This window comes from Scheffersomyces spartinae (assembly GCF_019049425.1).
Source record: "Scheffersomyces spartinae strain ARV_011 chromosome Unknown scaffold_31, whole genome shotgun sequence".
Lineage (NCBI taxonomy): Eukaryota > Fungi > Ascomycota > Pichiomycetes > Serinales > Debaryomycetaceae > Lizanozyma > Lizanozyma spartinae.
This window is the reverse complement of record NW_025065078.1, coordinates 45474-72672: the sequence shown is the minus strand read 5'-3', so window position 1 is coordinate 72672 and position 27199 is coordinate 45474. Positions and strand designations below refer to the sequence as shown.

At 38.8% G+C, this 27199-nt stretch overlaps 14 protein-coding genes across 14 annotated transcripts; 10 read left to right on the top strand and 4 right to left on the bottom strand.

The window, feature by feature from the left end:
- Positions 1-84: 84 nt before the first annotated feature.
- On the top strand, positions 85-2683 carry GLC3 (1,4-alpha-glucan branching enzyme; the record flags this gene model as incomplete). Its single annotated transcript, XM_043194231.1, has 3 exons — positions 85-88; positions 129-136; positions 569-2683. 3 exons carry the CDS (start codon positions 85-87, stop codon positions 2681-2683), a joined length of 2127 nt encoding a protein of 708 aa, XP_043046943.1.
- A 1413-nt stretch (positions 2684-4096) lies between these two features.
- KQ657_003511 (uncharacterized protein) lies at positions 4097-5006 on the bottom strand (the record flags this gene model as incomplete). The annotated part of the gene is made up of 2 exons (XM_043194230.1): positions 4097-4111; positions 4353-5006. The coding sequence occupies 2 exons, from the start codon at positions 5004-5006 to the stop codon at positions 4097-4099; spliced, it is 669 nt and encodes a 222-aa protein (XP_043046942.1).
- Positions 5007-5671: 665 nt separating this feature from the next.
- YKU80 (ATP-dependent DNA helicase) lies at positions 5672-7669 on the top strand (the record flags this gene model as incomplete). The annotated part of the gene is made up of 1 exon (XM_043194229.1): positions 5672-7669. The coding sequence occupies one exon, from the start codon at positions 5672-5674 to the stop codon at positions 7667-7669; it is 1998 nt and encodes a 665-aa protein (XP_043046941.1).
- Positions 7670-7673: 4 nt separating this feature from the next.
- Positions 7674-8786, bottom strand: MTG1 (putative GTPase; the record flags this gene model as incomplete). The annotated part of the gene is given in 2 exon segments (XM_043194228.1): positions 7674-8766; positions 8782-8786. 2 exon segments carry the CDS (start codon positions 8784-8786, stop codon positions 7674-7676), a joined length of 1098 nt encoding a protein of 365 aa, XP_043046940.1.
- A 358-nt stretch (positions 8787-9144) lies between these two features.
- KTI12 (Kti12p) lies at positions 9145-10026 on the top strand (the record flags this gene model as incomplete). The annotated part of the gene is made up of 1 exon (XM_043194227.1): positions 9145-10026. The coding sequence occupies one exon, from the start codon at positions 9145-9147 to the stop codon at positions 10024-10026; it is 882 nt and encodes a 293-aa protein (XP_043046939.1).
- Positions 10027-10057: 31 nt separating this feature from the next.
- KQ657_003507 (rRNA-processing protein) lies at positions 10058-10801 on the bottom strand (the record flags this gene model as incomplete). Its single annotated transcript, XM_043194226.1, has 1 exon — positions 10058-10801. The coding sequence occupies one exon, from the start codon at positions 10799-10801 to the stop codon at positions 10058-10060; it is 744 nt and encodes a 247-aa protein (XP_043046938.1).
- A 553-nt stretch (positions 10802-11354) lies between these two features.
- Positions 11355-13199, top strand: ATP25 (uncharacterized protein; the record flags this gene model as incomplete). Its single annotated transcript, XM_043194225.1, has 1 exon — positions 11355-13199. The coding sequence occupies one exon, from the start codon at positions 11355-11357 to the stop codon at positions 13197-13199; it is 1845 nt and encodes a 614-aa protein (XP_043046937.1).
- A 182-nt stretch (positions 13200-13381) lies between these two features.
- SLD2 (uncharacterized protein) lies at positions 13382-14596 on the top strand (the record flags this gene model as incomplete). The annotated part of the gene is made up of 1 exon (XM_043194224.1): positions 13382-14596. The coding sequence occupies one exon, from the start codon at positions 13382-13384 to the stop codon at positions 14594-14596; it is 1215 nt and encodes a 404-aa protein (XP_043046936.1).
- A 9-nt stretch (positions 14597-14605) lies between these two features.
- KQ657_003504 (uncharacterized protein) lies at positions 14606-16171 on the bottom strand (the record flags this gene model as incomplete). Its single annotated transcript, XM_043194223.1, has 1 exon — positions 14606-16171. One exon carries the CDS (start codon positions 16169-16171, stop codon positions 14606-14608), a length of 1566 nt encoding a protein of 521 aa, XP_043046935.1.
- Positions 16172-16684: 513 nt separating this feature from the next.
- On the top strand, positions 16685-18138 carry KQ657_003503 (uncharacterized protein; the record flags this gene model as incomplete). The annotated part of the gene is made up of 3 exons (XM_043194222.1): positions 16685-17225; positions 17336-17380; positions 17747-18138. The coding sequence occupies 3 exons, from the start codon at positions 16685-16687 to the stop codon at positions 18136-18138; spliced, it is 978 nt and encodes a 325-aa protein (XP_043046934.1).
- A 458-nt stretch (positions 18139-18596) lies between these two features.
- IME2 (protein kinase) lies at positions 18597-20582 on the top strand (the record flags this gene model as incomplete). The annotated part of the gene is made up of 1 exon (XM_043194221.1): positions 18597-20582. One exon carries the CDS (start codon positions 18597-18599, stop codon positions 20580-20582), a length of 1986 nt encoding a protein of 661 aa, XP_043046933.1.
- Positions 20583-20997: 415 nt separating this feature from the next.
- On the top strand, positions 20998-21975 carry KQ657_003501 (uncharacterized protein; the record flags this gene model as incomplete). The annotated part of the gene is made up of 1 exon (XM_043194220.1): positions 20998-21975. The coding sequence occupies one exon, from the start codon at positions 20998-21000 to the stop codon at positions 21973-21975; it is 978 nt and encodes a 325-aa protein (XP_043046932.1).
- Positions 21976-22285: 310 nt separating this feature from the next.
- KQ657_003500 (uncharacterized protein) lies at positions 22286-25116 on the top strand (the record flags this gene model as incomplete). Its single annotated transcript, XM_043194219.1, has 2 exons — positions 22286-23141; positions 23603-25116. The coding sequence occupies 2 exons, from the start codon at positions 22286-22288 to the stop codon at positions 25114-25116; spliced, it is 2370 nt and encodes a 789-aa protein (XP_043046931.1).
- A 421-nt stretch (positions 25117-25537) lies between these two features.
- Positions 25538-26551, top strand: HMT1 (protein-arginine omega-N methyltransferase; the record flags this gene model as incomplete). Its single annotated transcript, XM_043194218.1, has 1 exon — positions 25538-26551. One exon carries the CDS (start codon positions 25538-25540, stop codon positions 26549-26551), a length of 1014 nt encoding a protein of 337 aa, XP_043046930.1.
- Between the last annotated feature and the right edge of the window lie 648 nt (positions 26552-27199).

The window sequence follows — 27199 nt, the reverse complement described above, 5'->3', positions numbered from 1 at the left end:
TGTACTACTGTACTTATACTACTATCACTCTATCATATAATCTTAATGGTGTCTACTTGATAGTGATGGTAGTGCATAATGGGCATGAGTGATGCGGGGCAACAATAAGAATACCTTTGACCAAAGAGTAACGAAGGTATCACTTGTGTTTCTGATGCATAGTGAAACATATAGAACCAACAAGAAAAAGACTTATGCGATATGCATCGAAGACGTATGGAAAAAAGAACAGAAGTCGTATGGAAAAATATACGCTTACTAATGCAAGGTAGAAATAGAAGTACAGCAATAGAGGTCCAGCAGTAATTGACTAGTATGCCACAACTGATAGCCTAATATAGTATATACAGTCAAATTGTATGTCGGGATTCATTGACCCTTTACTTACCCCAACAATACTCCTCCCTCAACCCCACAATTAATAGCCACTTCATCAGGAGATAACGGTCGTGCGCAACACAACGTCGATGGCTGATAGACAGGACCAGGGGGGTGGGGGACATATAAAATGAATAATCCGTTTACTTGTTTCTTTGCTTAGGTATTTTTCATTTACATATTCTTTTAGCAGTTGTATCAATTGACTAATATGACTGATCACAAAAGTTTAATCAAAGGCGCTCTTGATATCGATCCTTGGTTAGAACCTTATAGTAGTGGATTAATTGATCGTCAGATTAAGTTTAGAGATTGGTTAAAGCGTATCAACGAAGGAGAAGGGTCGTTATCCAAATTTGCCAGTTCGTATGAGACGTATGGTTTAGTGGCAGACCCCGCTACCAAACGGATTACCGTGACTCAATACATTCCAGATGTACAACTGGTGAGTTTGGTTGGTGACTTCAACAACTGGAATGCTGAATCTCATCAATTGAAGAAGGTCAATGACTATGGGTTATGGTCGTTGACTCTTGAACCCACAGACGAGGGTAATTATGCCATTGAACACAATTCTAAGTATAAAATCTCAATGTTGTTGCCCTCCGGTGAACGTATTTACCGTTTAGATCCTTGGTGTCATCGTACTATCCCGGAACCCAAAGCTCACGTTTATGACGGGAGATTCTGGAACCCGGAACAATCGTATCAATTCAAATATAAAAGGCCAAAAATGCATGAGGAGGGGATTAAAATCTACGAAGCTCACGTTGGTATTTCAACTCCAGAACCAAAAATTGGTACTTACAAGAACTTTACAGAAAACATTTTACCTGTGATCCATAAGTTGGGATACAATACCATCCAATTGATGGCAGTAATGGAACATGCTTATTATGCTTCGTTTGGTTATCAAGTGACAAATTTTTTTGCTTGTTCTTCCCGTTACGGTACTCCGGAAGAATTGAAGGAGTTAATTGATACTGCCCATAAATACGGTATAAGAGTTTTGTTGGACGTCGTTCATTCCCATAGTTCTAAGAATGTCGACGACGGTTTGAATATGTTCAACGGTACCGACCACTATTTGTTTCATGGTGGTGGGAAGGGTAACCACGATTTGTGGGATTCCAGACTTTTTAACTATCTGAACTATGAAACCTTACGGTTTCTTTTGTCTAACTTGAAGTACTACGTCGATGTATTCAAATTTGATGGGTTTCGTTTTGATGGGGTTACCTCTATGCTTTACAAGCATCACGGGTTATCTTTTGGATTCAGTGGTGATTACAATGAATATTTCAACCCTGAATGGGTTGATGATGAAGCCATAACTTATATGATGTTAGCCCATGAATTATTGGACGAAATCGCCAAGAGAGAAGACGCTCAATTCACTTCTATTGCCGAAGACGTTAGTGGTATGCCAACATTGTGTTTGCCTATTGCTAAAGGTGGTATTGGATTTGATTATAGATTATCAATGGCTATTCCTGATATGTGGATTAAGATCTTAAAACATTTACAGGATGAAGCATGGGATCTTGGTAACATTGTTTTCACCTTAACCAACAGAAGACACGGTGAAAAGTGTATTTCTTATGTGGAATCTCATGACCAGGCTCTTGTTGGTGATAAGACAGTTGCCTTTTGGTTAATGGATAAAGAAATGTATACCAACATGTCTATTTTATCTGAAAACACTCCTATTATTGATAGAGGGATTCAATTACATAAATTGATTAGACTTCTTACGTTCTCCTTAGGAGGTGAAGGGTATTTGAATTTCGAAGGTAACGAATTCGGTCACCCTGAATGGTTAGACTTCCCCAGAGAAGGAAACGGAGAATCTTACCATTACGCCAGAAGACAATTCAACTTAATTGAAGATGATTTATTAAGATACAAATTTTTATTTGCATTTGATTCTGCCATGCAACATTTGGATTCCAAATATAATGTTTTAGACACTCCACAAGCATATATTTCCTTGAAGCATGAAATTGATAAGGTTGTTGTGTTTGAACGGAATGGTCTCTTGTTTATTTTCAACCTTCACCCTAATGATTCATTCCCTGACTATAAAGTAGGAGTTGAGACCCCTGGATGTTATCAAATTGTGTTAAATTCTGACAGAGAAGAGTTTGGTGGACATAACAGAATCCAAGAAGCTGATTCTAATGGTAAACCAATTGAATATTTCACTAATGATGATCCATGGAATAACAGAGCCAACTCTTTGTTTGTTTATATTCCAAGCAGATGTGCGTTGGTGTTGCAACTCAAAGATAAGATCAAGAATTGAAGGAAACGTTTATGTACATGCATGTACTTACATACATGCGTTGCATATGAAAGTGCATGTATAAGTAAGTACGGGCAAATTTACGAGCATCTACTAATTTTACATACTTAAGCAAAACATTATATACTAAGTAAGTTAAGTATCTATTCTATGTATGTAATCAAATACATTAAATGTCTTAAGTAAGCGTAGTGTATGTGTGTCTTTGCCAAAGTTGGTGATAAGTGCAGTGTTTAGCGAATTTTGTTCCTGTGTGGGTTTGTAAAGGCAGGTTTAGCCTACTGGTAGAAGGATGTACCAAACATAGACATTTGTGCATTTGGTTGCAAATAATATATGCATAGTTTAGGTGTGGTGTATTACTGTATTACTGTATTACTGTATTACTGTATCACGGTATTACTGTAGTATGTTACTGAAGTGTGATACTGCATTAATGTAGCGTGTTACTGCAGTGTGATACCGTAGCACTTATGACTGTGTTGAAGTGAGTGAGTAAAAGTAGATCATGGTGTAGTACATTGTATAACATACGTACATGTCTTAGCATAGTACTATATCATAGTATACATAATCTTCAATGTTGTACTGCTATTATGCCGTACTTGCCTTTGTTTATAGCGAGCTGCTCCATTCACAAGTGAAAAATATAACCTCGTTTCTTTCCTTCAAACAGGGTTTCTCAATTTGACGATCACGAGATTGGTAATATATTTTGTTTACTTTATGTCAAAACGAAATTAACAAAAGTGTACGGCTGATATCATGTGGTGATGTATTTTAATATCGACATGATATAGTTAAATGATTCGCTGCATAATGCATATTCCTTCGATGCATATTATTCCTTCGAAACCACGTATACATACTAATGCATGTTTATACCATTATGTTTGAGTGTCTGTTGAAGTACTCTTATCTTATGTTCTAGCTCAACATTAGTACAGGGCAAGTTTTGGCCCAAGTACTCAAGTACATGTATCCCTACAACACTAACAATATTGTTGGTTGCATACACTGTCAACACATCCATAATGCTCTCTATAGCCCTGCTGCAAGAGTAGCCGTATAGTGGATCTTTTTCAGATGCTCTCATAAGTTCAACAATCACCCAAGATATCTGAGTGAAGATCATGGCCAACGCTGCTGTCTCCTCTCGGAAATATATCTGGTGTAGTTGGCTGCTATATGTAACTGGTCGCATAAATAGTGGAATGCTCTCCTCGTACTTCCTTAAGCAATCAGTTAGTTCCTGAACGGTCAATTCCATTGCACATATGCTATGAGCATGCAGATAGCTTCCATAGATCAATCGGAAATTGAATACCGCCTTTCGAAGCCATCGGAGAGGGTTGCCGTCTAGTTGGTGAAAATAAAATTGCAGGTCTCGGTACTCCTGAAGGAAGTCGGCATCTATTGAGTGAGTGACTAAACGAGCTGATGGGCTCTGAAGTATATTCAACAGCTCAACCACAAAAATCCCCCAGAAACATGTTTCTTTGAAGTATGATGACGATCTGTTCTTCACAAGAATGGCCACAGCATCTTGTGAACACTGAGCAACGGTGGATGTGCCACTTAAAAGGCCGTAAATGCCATTAATTACCGAGGTCAACATTATATGCGAGTCTAACTGTGGGACCAACGGGTTGCTACGATTTTTTTGCACCTTAGCTCCTTCACTGTTTGTATAAAGCATCCCAAGGGCCACGACTGAACGCAATAGCACCTTGGAAGTATCATAAAGGGCCGCTTCAGCACAGACTTGAAACACGGGGAACGGGAAATAGACGTCAAACATTTGAGTAATGAGTGCCAGGTAGGTGTTGAAGGCTCTGCATTCACTTTCGTCCAAGTCAATGGCAATTTTGTGCTTTGGTAAGCCCAATTCATTAAGCAAATACCAAAGCATGTTTTCACTTGAGAGTTCATTGGCCGCCTGGAGAATATTATTACGGGTTTTACTTGTTCTTGATTCAATGCCTCGTTCAATTACCCGAGGATTCTCATTGAGCTTTGTTTCTGTTGGTCTGAAAGTGGTGATCAGAGACCATGAGCGTTGGTTGTCATTTTTATAAGTAAGGTCTTGAATCCTATCATCAATGTTTCTTGCTAAGTTTACCTTATGATTCCATTGACTGGTGGCTAAATAATCCGGGCTAGTCTGAAGTTTATGTGGGCTGGTAGTTGATAAATATGGCACTTTCATTTCATTATTATTATTGACATCCTGATTAGAATTAAATTGTTGAAGTGAATTATTCAGTTGATTATGGTTGTGTTGGGGAATCTCATTATATGAGTTCCCTTTAGACGAAGCCATTGATTTAAAATTTGTGTTTGAAATAACAAGGCCCTCGGTATATGAAAGGAAATTAGCCATTGGCATGATGGTGAAGTTAACGTAAACTAAACGGAGTTGAAATGATTTAATGACAAGGTTGTTTATTTTTCCGGTTGAAAATACTTTTATTCATGGTTAAAGTTAACAAATTAGTGGTTAAACAAGTGTTTACCAAATTTGAAAACAGTCTACGCGACTTTGGAAGGCTTTTAGTGAATATTAGCGTTCCATTTTATCTAACTGTTCTGGTTATCCTCTTCAAATCTTTGCTACAGAAGAATATTTTATTTATGCAACAGAATGATTGTTTATGCATATGAACTCCCCCTTATGCAAAAGAAGTTTACTATACATAAGGGCTACTTAATTTTCCGAGGTCGATTATACTTTTTACCAAACATCTAACAACAACACACCAATGCTTATACGAAGACCAGAATTGGATCTATTACTTTGATATGCATCATCATCATTATTAACATGATTATTATTATTAACATTATGATTATTATAATTATTACACAGTAAGATACTTGATCTTTAATACTACTAGCAGCAACCTGCATACAAACATAAGCGTTACCGAGTAAATACGAAATGCATTGAAAGGGTTCCATGAATTGTCAATTGACCTCTAAATCAAAATGTCCAAAGACTTCACGGTATATGTTGTGGACTTATCTCCGTACATGGGCCGAGAATCGAAGGACGGCGGCGGCCGTCTAACGGTGTTGGAGACGGGGCTAAAGGCAGTGTATGATAACTTGAATGGTCGAATGATCAAGTTCAGAGCTAGCGACAGGATAGCCTTTGTGCTTTGTCATTCAACTAAAACAGACAATGACCATGCGACTGAAAGCTCGTTAAGGAACATTGAGGTTATAGGAGCCAATGCTGCGTTCACCTACTCTGAATATGAGGCTATTCATAGTAAGTTGGTTGTAAACTCCAATGAGAGAGTTGAAACTGAAGGCTCAATAGGGGAAGCAGTGGTTGTGGCCATTGGCTTATTCAAAGCCACTGAAAAGTTGAAATATAATCGTAATTTGGTGGTAATAACCAGTTCCGATGCGGCAGTGGATGTTGAACTGCCGCTAGTTGAAGCATCATCCAATGCCATCAAGAAACTCGATATTTCCCTCGTAATAAATATGGTTGAAGCGGCTGAGTCCGCTTCCAGATCTGCCGAATGGCTTGAGTATGCCTCTAAATTAGGCGGACAACTTGTTGATGCCGCGCTGGCTAATAGTCGTCTACAACATGCACCATTGCTGAGAAAGGTTAAGCCAATTGCCATGTACCAAGGTCCCATGAAGTTTGGACCAGATCCAAATCTTGATAGTGCTGATCCTCAGAATGACGATCAATTCACCTTATCATTTGATGTATGTGTATATCCAGCCGCAAAGATTGAAAGCATGCCCAGCTTAACACTGTATTATGTTGACAAGGACACAGGCTTAACGGAGAAGGTTAAGTACCAAACGTCGTACCATATACGAAAGTATCATGAAAAGGAAGTCACAAACGCCACAGAAGCTAACGACTACGAGGAAGATGAACAACAAGCTCCACCGAAGCTAGTTGATGAAGAAGAAGATGACGCCTTTGAAAGACCATACACCACCATCCCAGTAGCAAAGGGAGATTGGGAAGAAGGATTCAAATACTCAACTTATGATTTCATTGCTATCACTAAACCTTTATTGGAATCAGCTACTTATTCAACAGACCCTGGGATATCCATCTGCGCGTTCATTCACCAATCTAAAGTTCCCTATGGGATGTTGACGGAGGCCTCCAACTACGTGATACCTTCACGACCCTCCAAAGTGTTTTGCTCTTTGGTGGAAGCTCTAATGCAAGAGGAAAAGGTTGCCGTGGCTCAGTTCGTGCCTAAAAGTGACGATGAAAAGCAATTGACAGTCTTGTTCCCCGTTAAACTTCAAACAGGCCCTACTAGTGTAGTATACGGCTTCATCCAAGTACGTCTTCCGTTTCGGGAGGACGCAAAAATGGGCCGTTTCCCCAGTCTAACCAGGGCATATAAAACACTGGGTACAGCTGATGGTGAAGACAATCCTATGGCGAAATTTTTACCCAATGAGGAAGAGCTTGACTTGATGAAGAGATTTATTACTAGCAAAGATTTGGATACCAAGCACAACAAGGTGGAATCCATAAACAATGTAGGCAATTCTAAATTGACCATGAAGGATACCGAGTTTTTCCCGTTCCCGAAGGATGATGATGACAGAGTCAATCAGAGAACGTTCCTTCAATCGTCTCCTGCCTTAGCAAAGTATACGGCATGTCTCAAGAGAATCATTGGAAAGTCATTTGGAAAGGATTACCATGAACTTGTGAATGATAAAGAGTTCATTTCAAAGTACCTACTGAATGACAAGGGAACCAACTTATATACTATAAATACCATCAATGGGGTCAATAACAACAGATCTCTGGATCAGCTCTCTGCTAAGCTTATAGAGGAGCTTAACGTTGAGTACGTCAAGAAAGTGACTTCCGACGGAAGCAAAAGACGTCGTGGTGATAACATCAATGCGACCTATAACAATATGGTGAAACTTGATGAAGGAAACTTTGAAGAGATCTTGGACTTGGAAGACTTATTACGGTGATAACTCACAATTTGAATAAGACATTCTTATTATCCATTTCTCTATCTTTAGCAGATCTCTTTCTATGCTTGGATCTTCCAGTGCCATCTTCGCCCAACTTATCGGTGATTTTCTCGCCAATGGTTGAAGCCTTTAGTCTTTCTCGTTCCTGAAGAAACAACTGCTGAAGCTCCTTACCGTTTGTCTCCACAATTGTTTGAATCTCAAAGAGTCCCTTGTACTGTGGACCTTTAGCCTGCTTCCAAAGCAGGATCCAATGGTTGGCTATTCCGATTTCATCATAGGTCCCATTTGGTTTCAAGGTGCCACGTGACTTGGCTATATGGTATAAGAGTTCATTGATATTATTGGTTGGATGGTCAAGATATTGGCTATACTTGGCTCCAGAAGGGTCTTGTAAGTTCAATAGGAAGAGTAAGTAATCTGCTTGAATCACCGGATCAATAAAACTGGTATGAACACACCCTACTAACCCCAAGGCCAACATGGTTTGAGTATCTTTAACAGTTGGTAAGAATACACCTGGAGTATCATAGACCAAGATATCTGGATCTTCACTCAAACGAATGATTTCACTAGTGGCTCGAGTGACACCGGGTTGACCACCTGTTCTGGCCACCTTCTTTACCTTTTTACTTGATACCATATCCGGTAACTTGCTTGTGTAGCCCACAGTCCGCAATGTATTTACGAGCGATGATTTCCCCACGTTAGGCATACCAATGATCATGAGTCTTAAACCCAAGGGAGGTTTGGGATGCATAGCTTCGTATTTTATCCTCAACATGTCGATGATTTGATTGGCATCACGTTTGTTCCTACAATCTACGAACAAATACTGTTCATTGGTAGCCTTATGCCATCTATCGAGCATTTCTTTCTTGAGTATCGACAAGTCTTTCTTACTGTAGAGAATAAGCTTTGGTTTGTTGGCAAGAACTCGATCGAAGAGAACGTTTGTAGTTGCTATGGGGGCTCTGGAGTCTCTAACTTCGAGGACCATGTCTATTTGTGGAGCGAGATGACCAAATTTGGTGAGAGCTTTCTGGTGATGGCCCTTGAAGTTAGAGAGGGGGATGTTAAAGTCCGGGAAGATTCTTCTTGGAATGAACGACATGGATTATAACCATATAATAGGATAATATAACAGATAACAGATTAGTCTAACAGCAAATATGTTATGTATGGATTTCTCAGTACGTGAGTATAATTCAGTATTGTTAATGTAAATTTTAACAAGGTCAACCAACACAGTATAATTCAGAACAGTATCACACCACAGTAATACTAACAGTAACACCAGGAGTAACAGTAACCTAGCAGTAGCCTCTCTATCTAAATACACAGGTGTTCAAGTAAACAGAGTATAACTAAAAACAGAAAGAAACTATCAACACAACTACTTTTTCGCTCATCTCAAACCAACCACTGTTACTACTACCACCACTACTTTTACTACTACGACCTCCTTCAATATGCCTCTTGTGATCTTTACAGGGTTCCCATGCAGTGGAAAGACCACGCATGCCAAGCGGCTAGTGGAACAACTCGAGACCAAGATACAAGAAGCAAAGCCCATCAATGGTCCAGGACATAACTACAGTGTAGTGTACCATAGCGATGAGACATTAGGCATTGACCACAAGACATACTACGATCTGACTTTGGAGAAGCATGCTCGAGGCACACAGATGCTGGCGGTGAAAAGAGACATAGGCAGAGGCAGAATCGTGGTCTTGGACTCCCTAGCATACATCAAAGGATTTAGATATCAACTTTATTGTGAAGCCAAAGGCGTCGGCACACCTCATTGTGTGGTGCAAGTGATGAGTCTGGAACAGAAATGTATTGAAAGAAATAATAATAATAACGGCAGTAATACCAAATGGGATCCAGAGTTGATCTCTCAGTTGGTGATGAGATACGAAGAACCTAATAACTCTACAAGATGGGATTCACCGTTATTCTCAGTGATGACTGATGAAGGCGATGATGAATTAAATATTGATGATATATGGGAAGCCTTGGTCCTTAAAAGAGCTCCTCCTCCTAATGCTGCCACTGTTGTGAAGCCAACTTCAGGCAACAACTTTCTTCAAGAACTTGACTCACAGACTTCTGCTGTGGTGTCGAAAATATGTCAGCATCAACAGCTATTCTCTATTGGTGGTGATGTTCTCATAGATAAAGAAAACAACTTGTATGTGGAGATGCCATCTACAGCCGTTAGTTTGGCACAACTTCAGCGGTTAAGAAGAACATACATCACTCTTAATCGAATGAGAACTATAGATGTTGATAGAATTACTCCCATGTTTGTTGAATACGTTAATACTAGTCTTAGTAAAGATCATTAATATATATATATATATATAAATATAATGCTGCCTATCTCTTTCTTTGGTTCTTCCATTTGAATTGGACCTTTCCTTCCTTGTCTACCGTCTTCTTCTTGTTACCTTTCTTCATGAGTTCTTTGGTCACCTCCATCTTTGCTTCAACCGTACGCAATTGCTCCTCTCGTTCAAGTCGACGTTGCATCAACTTATATGCCTTCAACTTCTTGATATCCTGTCTATCTTTATATAAAGGGTCTATAACCTCATCTGCCACTAACTTTGTGTTGGACTCCAATTGGTCTATTCTTAATCTGTTCTCTCTTCTACCAACCATGGATTTATCTGTGCCAAAGTAAACTTCGGGTTGAAACTGTTGCTGCTCTTCTATGGAATCAACAAACACCGTATGCTTCCCCTTAGAATCAAACTCTAAAGTCTCCCGTTCTTTTCGGATCTTCAGCATCTCTCCTAATCTCATGGTTCGCACATAGTTGGCATCTTGCGTCTTTAACAACTTCACTTGCTGCACTGATAACACCTCGTTGCCTCGGTCAGCTATAAGTGCCCCCTTATCATCAGTACGTCTTTTGGTAATAGCATGATAGTATTCGTCTGGGTTGTGGGCTGCAGCTTTGGTTCTTAATACTTTTAATGCGGCTTGTTTCTTGTGGTAATCTGCTGCTCGAAGACGATAATCTTTCTTCTTTTCCAAGAGACCAAAGCGAGCACGCCCGGTGGTCTGCGAACGTTCACGATGGTTCTTCTTCTGGACGTTATGTACTAACTTGGCCATGAGAAATGTATGTATTGAGTCTCTTGTCTTGTCTTGACTTGACTTGGTTGAGATGAGATGAGATGAGCTGGGACTGTAACTTGACTTGACTTCACTATGGGGAGTGCGAATGTGCGGGTAACCTGTAGGTTATGAATTAGCAGCTATATCATGATTGATGGTGTTTCCACTGTTTATCGTGGTATCTAGTACCGACTTAGTCAACTAGTACGATTGGAAGATGATACACCATCTGAATTAAGGTGTGCTCCGTATTTTTGGTGGTTATGCTAAGCATCTTAATACGGTGTACAGGGATGTTCATCTTAAACACCATAACTACATGTAATTCAGTGAATAATATCGTAGAGACTCCAAAACAAGTTCAATGGATTCAGAAAAAAGCATATATTACATGACTCCGTACAATATAACCATACTTCTGTTGTTCCTGTCGTAGGACTAGGAATAACGTAAAGTATATACTATAGTGCGAGCATTTGTGTGCGTGAAATTTTTCAGTCTTAAGTCACTAATTCATACAACCTCTTCTCTTGTCCCTACCACACTGAACATGATCTCTAGGACGCTTTTCAAAACCAGAAACATACGCTCTTGTGTCTGTGCAGTTCACGGTCTTCAAAACAATCTTCGTTTGCAAATCCGAAGGTACGAGTCTACAAAATTACCAGATGAACCACAAGATTCGTCTTCCGCAGACTCTGTGCCTTGGTACTTAAGAGATGATACTCTGTCCCCATTAATCGACAGTGCACCAGTACAGCTTCCCGAGCTTCCTCAAGGATGTCCCTCGCTGGTTAAAGAGTTTGTTGAAGCTCTTGGTACCAAGTATGGGATGAGTGACATCGAAGTGTTTGATATGAGTCAAAGAGTAGCAGAAACAGATGAAGAACACCTAGCAGACTATAACATTATCTGCACTGGGAAGTCCGAGAAACATGTCTATAAGGCAGCTTACGAGTTGAGACTGTTGTTAAAGAGTTCACACGCGCATCTTCCTCGGATAGAGGGGATGGTATCTAATGCCATAAGCCCTGTTGAACGTAGGAGACTATTGAAAAGAGCAGGGAAAGGTCCTCTGAAGGCCGACAGTGATTTTGGGTTAAAGGCGAACAGTTGGGTCATGTGCAACACACATGTTGACAATGTATTTATTCATATTCTCACTAAAGACAGAAGAGATCAGCTATGTTTAGAGAGTTTGTGGTGTCAAGAGTCAGAGAAGGACAAATACCTTAACAGAGGACTTAGTTTTGAAGATTCTGACGACATTTTCATAGGTATAAAGAGACACTACCATACCCGTCGTGGATACAGTACTCCTACCACCAGTCTGTTAGAATCACTTCTAGACAAGGTACAAGCCTTAGCAAGTACTGGAGAACCAATAGACCCATTTTTATTAGAGGTTGACGGTAACTTTGATCCCAACAATTTAAAGCATCATGTGACTAGATCCCAAATCTATAGCGAGATTCACAGAATAAACCCCCAAGTAATTCTGAGCCAGAAAGTGGAAAATGCCATATTAGAGAAATATGGTAACTTGATTCTAGCCTTGAATTCCGGTACCCAACTAGAATCCCAGAGACCCCATGATATGGTGTTGTACATTGAGCATTTATTAGACCTGAGGCAAGCACAACCAGAACCTGGCTGTGATTCAGACGAATTAAGCTGGAAACAAAGAATAGATGCTTCTTTTGATAAGCTTTCCCAATTCACAGAGAAGCTCTATATGTTTAATAATAGAGAGCTTGACTTGACAGGACTGAATAAACTTATTCCCTTATTATGGAGACTCACTTGGATTGGAAGAGATAGTGATGATTCGAGATTTGTGACTGTGACTCCAAGAATGGTAGATGAAGCCCTCACTGACCCTGAGTCGTCATTTAAGGTACAGAGTTCTAGTGAGCCTTCCATATTGCTTGCGTCCAATAGAGCTGCGGATATACTACAATTGATTGAGTACACCAATAAGAGAAGCAACAAGGTAGCCACCAGAACGTTTAACGAGCTCGTGATGTTTACATACGGGAATGCAAGTAAATGGGATAAGTTTTGGAACCAATGGGAGGTTCATTTGAACTTGTTAGGAACACAACAAGGGGGTACTATTCAGTATCCAATATCTAAATGGGCAAGATTAATCACGTTCTTAGCTCTTAGAAATGATTCTAAAGCTATAACATATTTTTTCAATACTTTATGGGATGCTAATATTGTTTCACTGTCATTCATGTCTGATTTCCGTCTTGTTAAAGGTGAATTTGCTTCAGTAGAAGAGAAACAATGTGTTAAACTCGCTTTAAATCATATGTTACTGGTAGTAAATGAAGATTCCAATAATATCACCAATTATAGAGCCGTGGAATCTTTAATTGACTCCATTTAATTACATGTATATAGTTTATAAAAGGTTTTATGTATTAGGAAATTACGTAACTGATTACATAAAAAGATCGAATATATATGTGCGCGTATATTACGTACCGCGTATATTAAGAAGTACCGCGTATTTTATATACTGGAGTATCAAAAGTTATCTCCTACTTTCTTCTTCTTCTCCATTGTGAAATGACTGAACGATTGGTGGCTGTTAAGCGACAGATTAAAGAATGGGAAAAGCTGTTCCAACGGGAGAAGGGACTCACTCCCCTGAAAAGAGATATAGTAGATGATCCCAAGATCCACCAATTATATCGAGAATACAAACAAATACGATATGGCAAGGAGAACAACAATCACAACCACAGCAAGAGCCATAAGAGGCGGCTGAATGTTTCGAAGGAACAAGTAGATTGGAGCTTCCTCATGTCTGACGATGAAGAAGACTTTGAAGGTGGTGGTGGGATTGGATACCAGTCCCCTCATAAACTGAAGCTCAGTTCTGCCACTACTAAAGTAGAAATAGGTCCGACGCCTCAAGCTAGTGGAAGAATACTATCTATATTTGACTTCAAACCAACTCCTCCAGAATCATCACCGCTCATGGATGATGATCTTATAGCAGCAGCAACACCTTCAAAGAAACGTAAAGAAGCCACAGGTATTGATGATCCTCAATACACTCCCACTAAGAGACTAAACCTGTTTTTTTCTTCTTCACCTTCTAAGAATGCAATTGATACTCCCAAATATCTTAAAAGGTCACACCATGTTAACTTATCACCTATGAAGGCTAAAGTGTCTCAAAGTAATACCATTTCACCTATAAGACCCCGAGCTCCATTGGTATTCGATGTGACCCCCACTAAGACTACACCTGTTATTGACTTTTCAGTGTCTCCATCTCCATTCAAGGCTCACAGGTCACTTACGAAGAAACTCAGTGATATTTTCAACGACTCCAAGAGCAGCGTTGTATCTGAGCTTGAAGCTCTTGAAGAAGTTCAAGATGCTCCAGAGGAAGAAGATGTGGACGAAGAAGCTGAAGAGGATCAAGAAGGAAACACTCCTTTCAGACTAAAGAAACATAAGACCCAAAAGAGATCTACTAGAAGATGGAAGATCAAACCAATAACAATGGAAGAGCAAGAAGATATTATTGGGAGCTCTAATCTTCAACAACGCATGCAATTACTTGAACAGGAAGAGATTGCAAATATTCAATCTGTGATGAATATCGAGGAGGAAGAGGAAAAGGAAAAGGAAGAAGAACTAGATTTAGAGAAGGAGTTAAGCATAAATGTTTCATCAGATAAGAAACAGAAATATGTTAGTCAAAATTACAAGAGATTGAAGATTAACGACCCAAGAACAAGAGCATTCAAAAGAAGGATGAATAGATAATATTAAAGATTATATCATGACCACTAATTCATTGGTATCAAAAATATCATCTCGAGTCCGTACTTTAGATGAAACTCGAACAGCATTTGTATCAACAGAATAATTATCCTTTGAACCAACATACTGTGGTTTTTCCCATTTTTTCAGTTCTTTTTCATAATTCCAAGTCAGCAGAATCATTTCATTCTCCTTTAAGTTCTTAGAATGTTTAACAGAATCCTCCAAAACAGTTATCTGTTCATCTTCCTTTGATTCCCTTTCATCATCACTATGAGTTCCACCACCTCCTTCTCTTTCAACCCATATGGCCTTTCCATCGCGAATAACCATATCCATAACCCTTTTACCCCGTCCAGTTCTTTCCTTTTCAGAGTTTTCATACTTACGCAATTGTTTCTGCTGTTTCTTTAATTGCAATGCCCTTTCAATTGGTGATAGCCACATGCTACTGCTTGCTGAACCTGGCAAATCATAATCTGCCGCATTATCAATTATCTTGGTCCGTTCAGCACCAGTATCTTGGAAGTTTAATAGTGTTTCCAATCTTTCTTGTGCCATCTGAAGTTCAGGATTAATGGCTTGATGTTTCTCAAAGTATTTCATTTCTTCTTGTTGTTGAAGAAGCTGCTGTTGTTCCTTTTCTTGTTGTTCAACAAGAGCATTCTCCCGTTTCCTAGCTTGATCTGCTTTCTTCAAAGCTTTATCTTGAGCATCCCATAAATTATTTTTACCTGGTTCCATTGAGATGACGATCTTATTACTATGCTTTGGTTTTGAATTTAGCTCAGGAGTAGCCAGTCGACTGGGAGGCTTTTCAATACCCTTTATGGTATCTCTTTCGTGTCTTAGAATGTCTATTATTTCAAATTTGTCTTTGAATGAAAGAAGCTCTTTCCCACAATACGAGCACGGTTGAATGCCTTCCTTTACACAAATGATCTTACCACAGTTCAAGCAATTGGGGGCTACGTCAAACAAAGGATGGCGAGTTCCCATACAATTACAAGTTCTTCTGACCTGTGACTGGGTCGAGGGATCAGCAGACACTTCCAATTCGTTCAATGCAGCCTCTATGTCTTTTAAGTTGGCGACGCTTCTCATTTTGGATCGTTTAGATTTAGTGGGGGCTGGAGAAGTCAGATTCAGATTCAGGTTCAGGTTCAGGTTCAGTTTCAAATCCAAAAGTTCCGAAGTGGCCACAGCCAGTGTACTCCTTATCAATCTAGACCCATTGGACAGTGACTGCGGCCGAGGCTTTTGCCACGCTGCAGTAGACTTCCTATTAGTAGTTGACGATGTTGAAGTTGATGGAGAATTAAGAGTAACACTTGGCTTGTTCTTTGTTTGTTTCTTTACATTTTCAGCTTCAGCTTCATGTTTCAATTGGATAAACTTGGTGACAAACGGGAGGACTTGATCTTCACCTAACAAATTGAGAAAGTGCATTTGGATCTCGTGATCTGAGCCTAAAGTCAATGCATATTTAACCATTTCAGTACATGTGGCCTTATCAACAGGTAAGAAATGGCCAATGGCATTGGTAGCATAACTAAAGAGCTTTTCATATGAAGTCATTGAGTCGTAATGGAAGAAGAAAGTTACTGTCTACCAATTTAATAGTAGTTATTTTTCGTCAAGTGCACACACTAATGGACATAATCAGTAGTGGTGATAACAGTGGTGATAATGACTATTAGCAATATACGTAATTATATCAGTGGCATTCTTAATGACAATGACCTTGACATATTTGTGTAGCTGTTTACAGTTATAACTGCTAGAGGATACAATTGGGATGAATATACTACTATACTCTCTCATTGCCACTGACACCGCATACACCATTGAATCGTATCATATGTGGTGCTATCACCTGTCTAGTTCCACCTGTTATGTTTCATTGTTATCATACGTTACGAGTAGTAACCATATGCTATTACAAGTTAGTTTACTGGTCTTACATTGTGATCTCATATACGGTTCCTATAGTCTTGTTGCGGTCGTGCTAAAACAATAATATAGTATAAGGTTTGACCTTTGTGCACAATCAATTGAATTCCTTCATCTCTTGCTAGAGACAATTTTACTATGGAACATGGTTCACATGAAGAAACGTATACAGATCAACAGTTCAAACATTTGTTGGCGTTTCGTGTAGCATTAAGAGATGAACAGTTAAAGTTAGCAAAGGAAAAGAAGAAATTCTTGAAACAGAAAACAGCAATACTTAAGCAACGTGTGAGAGACGACAATAATAATTATTCAATTGCTCCCAACATAAAGTCAAATGAGGCTATTAATAACCATGGGAGTGTTACCAAAGATTTGGGTGATCTTGGGGGAGCTCCTTCTGCAATTCCATTCGGTTTGAACCCGAACCATAACCGTTACGTTCCATCAGTTGTACTGAAGATCAACAAGACAAAGTTGGCAAAGAAAATGAAGGAGTATAAATTAGTGGCTACCATAACCAGTGATAGGGAGTTCAATAGAATACAATATGATGCCAACGATAGAATCATTTTGAACGGTATAACCTATGCGGTGATAGAAGGCGGAGCTAAACTTATCCCATTGGATTTCCCCAAGGGTTCCCCCTTGCCGAACAGAGATGAGATCGAATGGGATGGTGCAATTTATGTTGGACGTAGTTCAGGTATTCTTCGACAGCGAAATAAGAAGTCAAAGTATGTATTAGAAAAAGAAGCCCACTACCCCTCTAAGCTTTATTACTAACAGAGCATATCAACAGATTAGAACAATGTCGTTACTACATGAGAGCAGGTGAGTATTATAATCTCTGAGGCAAGCCTAAAGCATTCTGCGGTGCACTAAATACTAACAATGTATCATTAGGAATATGTGGAAGAGCTAACCAATGTCGCTTTAGACACGATCAACATAGAATAAAGGCTTGTACTGGGTCCTTACAAGGCCATTGTAATAATATCAATTGTCTATTGAGTCATAGGTTCAACCAATACAACACTCCGTTATGCACCTTCTACTTGGGGAATGGGTGCAAAAACCGTGACTGTCGATTCCTCCACCGTCGGCCGCCACACTATGGAGATCCTGACTACGAGGTATGGATATGTCGACCATTTGCTGTAGGAGGATCTTGTCCCCGAGGAATGAAATGTCCATTAGTCCATTTGCCCCGGTGTCCTGATTTTGAAGAGACAGGGTCATGTCCTAGAGAGTCGCACTGTTCATTGGAACATGCGGTGACTCGAAGACACCAACGACTTATGGCAACCAGAGATAGGGACCCTAACGATGATGAAGACGATAGTGAGTCTAATTTTAAGGATGAGGATGATTCTGTAGAGATAACCCCCGATGATCCCATTGTTATCAATAGTTTCACCCTTAGTCGAGATGCTCTCCTAATGAGTGCCAACGGAAAAGACAACAACCAGTACGACGTGTATGTGGATGAAGCCAGCAGTAAAAGTGAGCTGTACGGGAAACAGTTTACTATTCAGTTGCATAGTGATGATCTTGAGGAGAACATTGATTACGTGGGACTTAAGACATAGTAAATGATACCATGTGTAATGCACTACTGTGAAAGATCCTATGCATAGCCTACAGTAATAGTGGATAACATATAAAGTACTTTATAAAACGTGGCATACGGATATAGACGTATCATATCAAATGAATTGATCTTTCTTATGCTTAACGGTATAAATAGGATCAAGGTCGTCTGCGAAATCTTTGGTATCACTTTTTCCTTTCGTGACGCCTACTAGTCAGACACCTCCATAGGTATCACACCCTTCATAACATCAAAGCAAATACAGTATTACTCTATTTAGTTAGTTAGGACGGATATATACATATACGTATGTATATTCATATAACTGTATGTATTGTGCAACTAATTCTTATCCTTAGTTTAAGTAGGTGCAAGTGCTTTTTTGCAACAATTGTGACAGGTCACTTTCCGATGGAGTCAACTAAGAGCTCTAATCATAGTTCTTGGGAAACAAAGATGTCTATTGAGCTGATGAATAACATTAACAATGATAACAATGTTTCACCCTTATCATCCAATCGTCGTCATCGTCGATTAGGCGAGATCACTTGGCGGAAGCGGGAAGACTACTACAAGATTTTAAATAGCATCGGTAAAGGATCTTTTGGTCAAGTTGTTTTGGCGGTTGTTTTGAAGTCAAATACGTCAATCTTATATCCTGAAACATATAAAAGGGGAACTCTAATGGAACCGCTAAAGGATTCTATGTATCGAGTTCATACTTTGGTTGCAATTAAAATTATGAAGAAACAAATGACAAATTATAATCGAGTTAAAGAAGTCATATGTATTAATGCTATTCCCTCACATTCAGCGTTAGTGCAAATCTTTGATATCTTCATCGATAGTACCACGGGGCAATTGCATATTGTTATGGAAACTATGAATCAAAACCTTTATCAATTGATGTCTCACAGGAAACATACACTGTTTTCAAGTGACACTTTAAAAAGTATTCTAACTCAATTATTAAGTGCCATAAGACATATCCATCGGCATGACTATTTTCACAGAGATGTCAAACCTGAAAATATCTTGGTAATTCCTACTTTCCAATACTATGGTGATAAAGCAAATATTCCTCCTTATCGTGACAAAGACAGCTATATTATCAAATTAGCCGACTATGGTTTAGCTCGTCATATCGATGATCAAAGACCGTATACAGAGTATGTGGCTACAAGATGGTATAGGTCTCCGGAGATTTTACTAAGAAAGAAATGGTATTCAAAACCTTGTGATATTTGGGCTTTTGGTACAATCGCCATCGAATTGACTAATGTAGCTCCATTATTTCCTGGAAAGAATGAATTGGACCAAATAGGAAGAATTTTAAGTGTTTTAGGAAATCCAATTCCACCATCTGATTCAAACTTGAGTAACCATGTTCGGGCTCCTCTAGGAGGTTATTGGAAAGAAGCATATTCTCTCTCCAAAAGTTTAGGGATTGAATTACTTCATACTGATGGATTGAAAATGCAAGATATCATACCTTATGAAACACATCATGACTTAGCCAAAGTTGCGAAGGCTTGTTTAACTTGGGATCCAGTTACAAGAGCAGATGTTGAAACCTTATGTGCAATGTCTTATTTTAAAGGAACATGTTTGGCAACTAAATACGTGGAACCAGAGAGAATTTTTACATCAACCAACCCAAATCAACTACTTAATGATCATTCTAATCCCATTGCTAATACGTTAGGGGATCAGACTTTAAATAAAAGTCTTTACAACTCTGACTTCTGCCCATATTCTTCAACTGATAGTTACGTTGATAGTAAAATTCATTCTCCAATGGAAAAACTAAAACCATTGAGAATATTTGAAGATATTGATGATGGGTATGAATATGAATTCCAATCTACAAATGGTTCAGAATTACATCACAATAGTTATAATTTAATGGGAGAATTCAACCTTTCAGGTTCTAATCGGGATAATTATGATCATCCCAATTCAAATTCCAGTGATTACGAATCGATTGAGTATATTAATGATCAACGAAGAAAGGAAGAAGATGAAGATGGCAATGATATTGATCATGAAAGGTTATTAAACAGTACAATTGAAAAAGAACCTGGTTTCGATGTTTCTGTCAGCTCAAGTGTTATCCGAGAATACTTGGCCGTTCCATCACAAAATGGCAATTATTCTTACCCCTTATCGGAATCTTACAACATTAATAATAATAATGAAGATGCCGGTAATTTATCTGATTATTGGAGAAGCATACCTGATACTAATCAAACTGAATCTCAACTACTCAATAATATGCAAGAGAACGAGTACACTTGTATCACACTGCTTAGTCAATTATGTAAAGAAAAAGATACTACAACTCCTCGGGGTAATGAGAATGAAAATAATACTACAAGGTACGATACCAAGTTGCAACAACGTGCTACAAAAGCAGGTGGCAGTGGTTTGATGTCGCTTTAGGTTTACTGCTGAGCCTCGGCAACACCGTTCTGTGCTTAAATGGTGCAAAAAGAGAATGCATATAAAATGAACTGGTTTTTCTTGCGCCTAGGAAACCTTTAGATGACTGGGGTAAATTCTGGGGAACCAGGTGACTTGAATCACTCAATCTTGCATATACCCCTCCACACATAAAGCGCTTCATTTTCCATTTGTGTGTGTGTAATGAGTGCTTGCCTCACGTCATTTCCAAATTAGTTATGCTCACTAGCGGTCCACAAATTGTTGGATTGGGTAATTGCTGACCGACCGGTATCTTGCCATCCACAATTCCTCTATAAAGAGACATAAACGACATAGAAATTTTGCCTGTTACTACAAGAGCTATCAAAGTCCAATATTATTACAAACATAACTACAACCAAATTAATTCAGAATGTGCATTTTGATTTCATCAATTGAACATCCCAAATATCCCTTTATATTACTCTCTAACCGGGATGAGTTCTTTCAACGGCCCACAAAACAAGCCCATTGGAGAGAATTAAAAGATGGAAGAAGTATATTATCTCCATTAGATATGGCTAGACCGGAACATGGATCTTGGATAGGGGTGACAAATGATGGTAGAATTTCAGTCTTGGTTAATTACAGAGAGAAAGATGATACCAATTTCATTAGTGAAATTTCAAGAGGCATACTACCGATTGCATTCCTATCATCTAAAAAGAGTAGTGATGCATGGCTACATACCTTTGAGGGGAAGCTATCCAGTGATTTGGGATGTACTTCACCATTAGCAAGAATCGGAGGATTTACTTTATTCTACGGGGAACTCGAATTAGATCCAAGAACAGGAAATGTTGGGAACTTCAACATCACCAGTAATAGAGGATCAAGTGATAAAGTATTGAATGTTTCAAGTCATGATTTGGAGTCTACATCTATATCAAGCACCATTAGTGGGAAAGCAACCTTTGGATTATCTAACTCGACCTACGATGTGATTTGGCCCAAAGTTGCCAAGGGAGAACGCATGCTTCATGATTTAATACAAGATCATGGATTAGATCTTTCCAAGGAAGACCTTGTGAACCAATGCTTCAATATACTTTCTACTGATACTTATGATCACAGCTTAATATCACTGTCGAATCAAGACCAACAATTTGATTACTTGAAGAATTCCATATTCATTCCACCTCTTGATGTTAGTGGTTCCAAACTCAAGCTTGCAAATTGTGTTGGCAAGTATTATGGCACCAGAACCCAAACCGTGCTTTTAATTGATTATGAAGGTAATGTTGATTACTATGAGAAGGATTTACATAAAGGAGATGATCCCACAGTTTCGCAAGCCACCAATCATTTTAGTTTCACTGTCCACAAGCAGTCATCAGAATCTCATTATTGAAGAATATATATAAACATAGAGCCTTTGAATAGAATTAAAGAATTAATGTTAATGAAATGGCTGTGACTATAACTATGTAAAGATATACCTGTGTCCTGTGTGCGGGTAACCCCTTGAATGTTCCACATTATTTTTCCAACCGGACTACTAAATGACACCACTATCCTAATAGTAAAACTATCTTAGCCACTAGAAGGGGCATACTATGACTGTAAACTGTGGTATAGAAGAGTATCTGGCGTACCTGTACAGCGACATATATAAGAAAACGGCATTGCGTGTTGGAGATGATCCGGAAGTAGTCAAAACAATGGTATTCATACCTGGAAATCCGGGGTTGATTGACTTTTATACCGTGTATCTTAACTTGGTTCAAGAGTCATTTCCCGAATACAATATTGTGTGTATTGGCCATGATGGCTATTGCAAGAGAGATAGAGACTTTCAATATTTCAATCTTGAACATCAGATCTCCCAGAAACACAGGTACATTAGTGAATATGTTTTGCAGAAGACCACTGAGTCTCCAGAAACAAAGGTTGTAGAATTAACATTCCTTTGCCACTCTATGGGAGCTTGGATGATGCAACGATTAGTTAAAAGACTTTTGGATGATAAACAATTACAAGGCAAAATGGAAATAAAGTTTGTTGGGCTAATATGTCCTACTATTGTTGATATATGGAAGTCATCTAAGGGACGTAAATTCACTCATATGTTTGCGTACTTACCAGTGATATGGCTTTTTTTAATGTTTAGCCGATTTTTGACGTTATTGTTCAATGAAAATAACCTAAAGTGGATCATTCGGAGATTTAGCTTACCGAAGCCGGTTTTGACTCTGAAAGATGCCCTACAAAGTTTTGATAATTCAGTGGAAGGTGCATATCTGTTGATAGTGAATCATCAAATACTCGAGCAAACATTATTAATGGCCGAAGAAGAACTTCAACAGATTAGACAGAATGATGAACTCAATGATTGGTTTTTCCAGAATGTACCTAAAGAACATGGCATCAATATTTGGTGTTTCTTTGCGGCAGATGATTATTGGGTTCATAACTCCACCAGAGACTACATTTTAAATCGATACCATGATATGCACTCCAAGAAGGTCAGATTCGAAGTGAGACGTGGCATTGACCATAGTTTCTGTGTGCATCAAAGTGTTGAGTTTGCGGAAATAACTGTGGAAATGCTAAGGACATTCGGTTTTTAAAAGCCGTTCATTCATTCCAACAAGCATGAATTTCAGTTGTATAGAAGGTTTCTAGGAAGGCATTTCTTAACCATTAACCCAACAATAGAGGGTACTGTGATTATGTTAATTGCCGCACAATTGTTGGCTCTTCTCTTCTCTTCTTATCTCCGGTATTACTTTGTTTGTCTAGCATTAAACCAATCGCAAGCAGCCATCTCTGTATGCACCTGTCAATGTAGGATTAAAACAGGGGGAAATGACTCCAAGTCATCCATTGTCGAGGGAAAAAACTTTCTTGAGTCATGCGAGTCATCTTCCCCGAAAAAAAAGTATATTAAGACGTACAAACTCCCCAGAAATAGTATACTTTTATAACTTTATAATTCATAGCCAACTGAATATCTTTGACCATGGACCACTCGAAAGAAGAGCCTATTTCAAACAGTGAGGTTGAGACCATGAACTCAAAGAGTCTTGACGCAACAAAGTACTCGGAGGTTGGTGAAGATGGTAGACTAGAGTTAGACACAAAAGCTTTAGACAAGATCTACTATAAGTTGGATTTACGTATCATCCCTGCCTTATGGAGTTTATACTTCTTAACCTCTTTTGGTGGTAGTGCTTATGGTTTAACCTTGACCATGAATAGGACTCAAGGTCATTCCTTGGGTCAAGCTTTAAAGCTTACCCCCCACAACATCTCCACTGCATCTGCATTGTACTATGTCGGTTATATTATTTTCGATGTTCCTATGAACCTTATTATGACCAAAGTCAGTCCTCAAACTTGGTTGTCAAGAATTGTGATAACTGTCGGTTTGGTCTATACTTGTTACCACGCTTTAAGCAATGCTCATGGTTTGTATGCTGTTAGATTTATATCTGGTATGGTTGGTGCTGGTACTTGGCCGGGGATGAGTTACTACATTAGTTTGTTCTACCCTAATGAAAGACTGACCCGGAGAATTGGGTATTATTTCACTGCTGCTCAGATTTCTGCTGCTGTGGCAGGGTTGGTCTCTGCTGGTGTCCAGAAAATGGACGGTGCTTTAGGTCGTACTGGTTGGCAATGGATGTACCTTATCTACGGATGTGTCACCATGGCCGTAGGTATTCTGTTACTTTGGTGGTTGCCAGATAGACCATTCAAGAAGCCAGTGGACTTGGCCACCCGCACTGGCTGGAAGAAAATCTATTACCGGTACTTCACCTCCCCAGCTCCCTTGAGCGAGCAAGAAAGAGAATTGCATAGAAAGGATTTGGAACATAGATACAAAATGCTTTCTTGGACTTGGAAGGACGTCGTCATGGTTGTTAGTGATCTTAGAATCTGGCCCATGATTATCATGTACTTTGGTGTTGTAGGTACTGGGTTTGGGTTGGCTGTCTTCGGTTCGACTATCATTGCTACCAACAATCCAAGCTTGACTTCTATTCAAGTCTCCTTGTTGTATGCTCCTATTTGGCTCTTTGACTTAGGGGGTATTTTAACCATCACTCCAATCGTTGACAGATACAAGAAGCTCAGACCTCTTGTGTTCTGTTTGGCCTGTTGTGTTATCATGTGTGGTATGTTTGTCACCACTTTTGCCAAGGGGTCATGGAACAAGTATGGTGGTCTTTTGATTGCTGGGTATGGTTTGGGTCCAACCGTGCCTATTATCATGGCTTGGGCAGCAGAAATCTTTGGTCCAAGATACGGTGATGTGGGTACTGCTGTTTCTGCTGCTGTTGTTAGTGGGTTGGGTAACCTTGGTTCTGTCACTGCCACTTATGCCTTGTATTCTGGATGGCCAGCAGACAAGAAGAGACTTTACAGAAACTCAAACATGATTTTAGTTCTTATGTTGGGTATCAGTATAATTGCTTGTGGTATTTGTTACTTGATCAAAGACAAGGTTAGACAAAATAAACCAGAAGTCGAAGAATCCGAGGAATAAATTTAAGCTGTCGTTGAAACGAAGTTCCATTTAATTATTATCTTCAAATTCACTTATCTCTACGTTCAGACTCTTGATTCTCTTAATACTTGCAACTCACTTTTCTTTCAAGACTAAACGTTCTTACAAACTGACAATTATACGGAACTTCAAAGACAGCAATAGTTATAAGATGTATATAAGTGAACAAATGACCATAATATAATAATATTACACTATGTAGATGCTATCCCGCGCGCTACCCAATACCCCTTAATCTCTTACCTCTTTTGGACCAGGAAAATTTTCCCTGTATGCACGCACTGGTGATGAGATGAGCTTAAGATAACAGTTAACAGAAACAAATACTACAACCATCAAGAAGTGTTCTTTTCCTAATAGCATCCATATTATTATTAAAAGATATATCATAATTACTAGCATGTCGGCCACAGAAAAATCAGCGTTACCGTTCTCTGAACAGCATTACTTTTCATCGTATGATCACTTTGGAATCCACGAAGAGATGTTGAAAGACACTTCCAGAACATTGGCCTATCGTCAAGCCATGTTTAAGAACAAAGATTTGTTCAAGGGAAAGATTGTGTTGGATGTTGGATGTGGAACTGGTATTCTTTCCATGTTTGCCGCTAAGGCAGGAGCCAAACACGTATATTCTGTTGATATGTCTAACATCATTGAGAAGGCTCGAGAAATTGTTAGTCTCAATGGGTTTGATGACAAAATTACCTTGTTACAAGGTAAATTGGAAGACATTGAGTTACCAGTTGATAAGGTTGACATCATTGTTTCTGAATGGATGGGATATTTCTTACTTTATGAGTCTATGTTGGATACAGTTTTATATGCTCGTGACAAGTACTTGGCTGAAGGTGGTTTAATTTTACCTGATAAATGTTCTATGCACATTGCTGGTATTGAAGATGGCCAATATAAGGATGATAAGGTTCACTTTTGGGAAGACGTTTATGGATTTGACTATTCTCCTTTTATTGAAGTTGTCATGGCTGAACCATTGGTTGATACTGTTGAGAACAACTCCCTTATTACCACTGGCAGCAAATTCTTTGAATTTGATATTAATACCGTGACTAAGGAAGAATTGGCTTTCACCAGCAATTTCCAGGTTGAAGCCATTGATAACGATCTTTGTCATGCTTACATTGTTTGGTTTGAATGTGACTTCCCTGGTAATGAAAAGGTCCGTTTATGTACTGGACCAATGCATCAATACACTCATTGGAAGCAAACTGTGTTTTACATGGATCAAGTTTTAGATTTGAAGAAAGGTGATCTCATCAAGGGTTCCATTTCTTCAAGACCTAACGCTAAAAACCCCAGAGAAATTGATATTGAAATTTCTTGGGATATGCAAGCATCCACCAATGATAAATCTAGAAACCAAAATGGTAAATACAACTACTTCATGAGATAAGTGTGTACTATAATAAGGATAGATAAGTATCTAGCATTGACCAAAGTCTATGGTAATATTCAATAACAATTTACATTAGTGGGCCTAACGTAGGTGCCAGTCTAGTGAGCTAATTTATGACTATAGCACGACCTATAATGCTGAGTTATACTAATTACGTAATTTTTTGTATAAAGAAATGGTTCATGTAAGTGAACCTTACTGTAGTTGTCATATGCCTTCACTATGATAATCTTTCTCAATAATTAAGCTCCAATTCTATCGTACTACTTCCATTATTTATACCAGTAACCTGTTCCTTCGCATATTCTTTGCATGAAGCACATATAGCGGACTTTGAAAGTATTGTTGGAAATCATACAAACCCTGTTGTAACTATCAATACAATCATATTTTAGTATAATCATTCTATATGCTTCCTTGAGCCAATAGATGTCTTTCCAGGAAATTTTGGCATTTCAATATTTCCATGTCGTTTATCTGATACATTGCATTAAGTTGTACTAGCATCCAGTTTTCGCAGCCATTTTTAATACGTCCTTCTAATCTCTTTAGAAGAAAACTTTAGAAACTCTATGTACTCATATTCAAATAAATAATTGGCAATACAGATAAATGCTATTACCAAAAGTTCAAAGAATGTGCCAG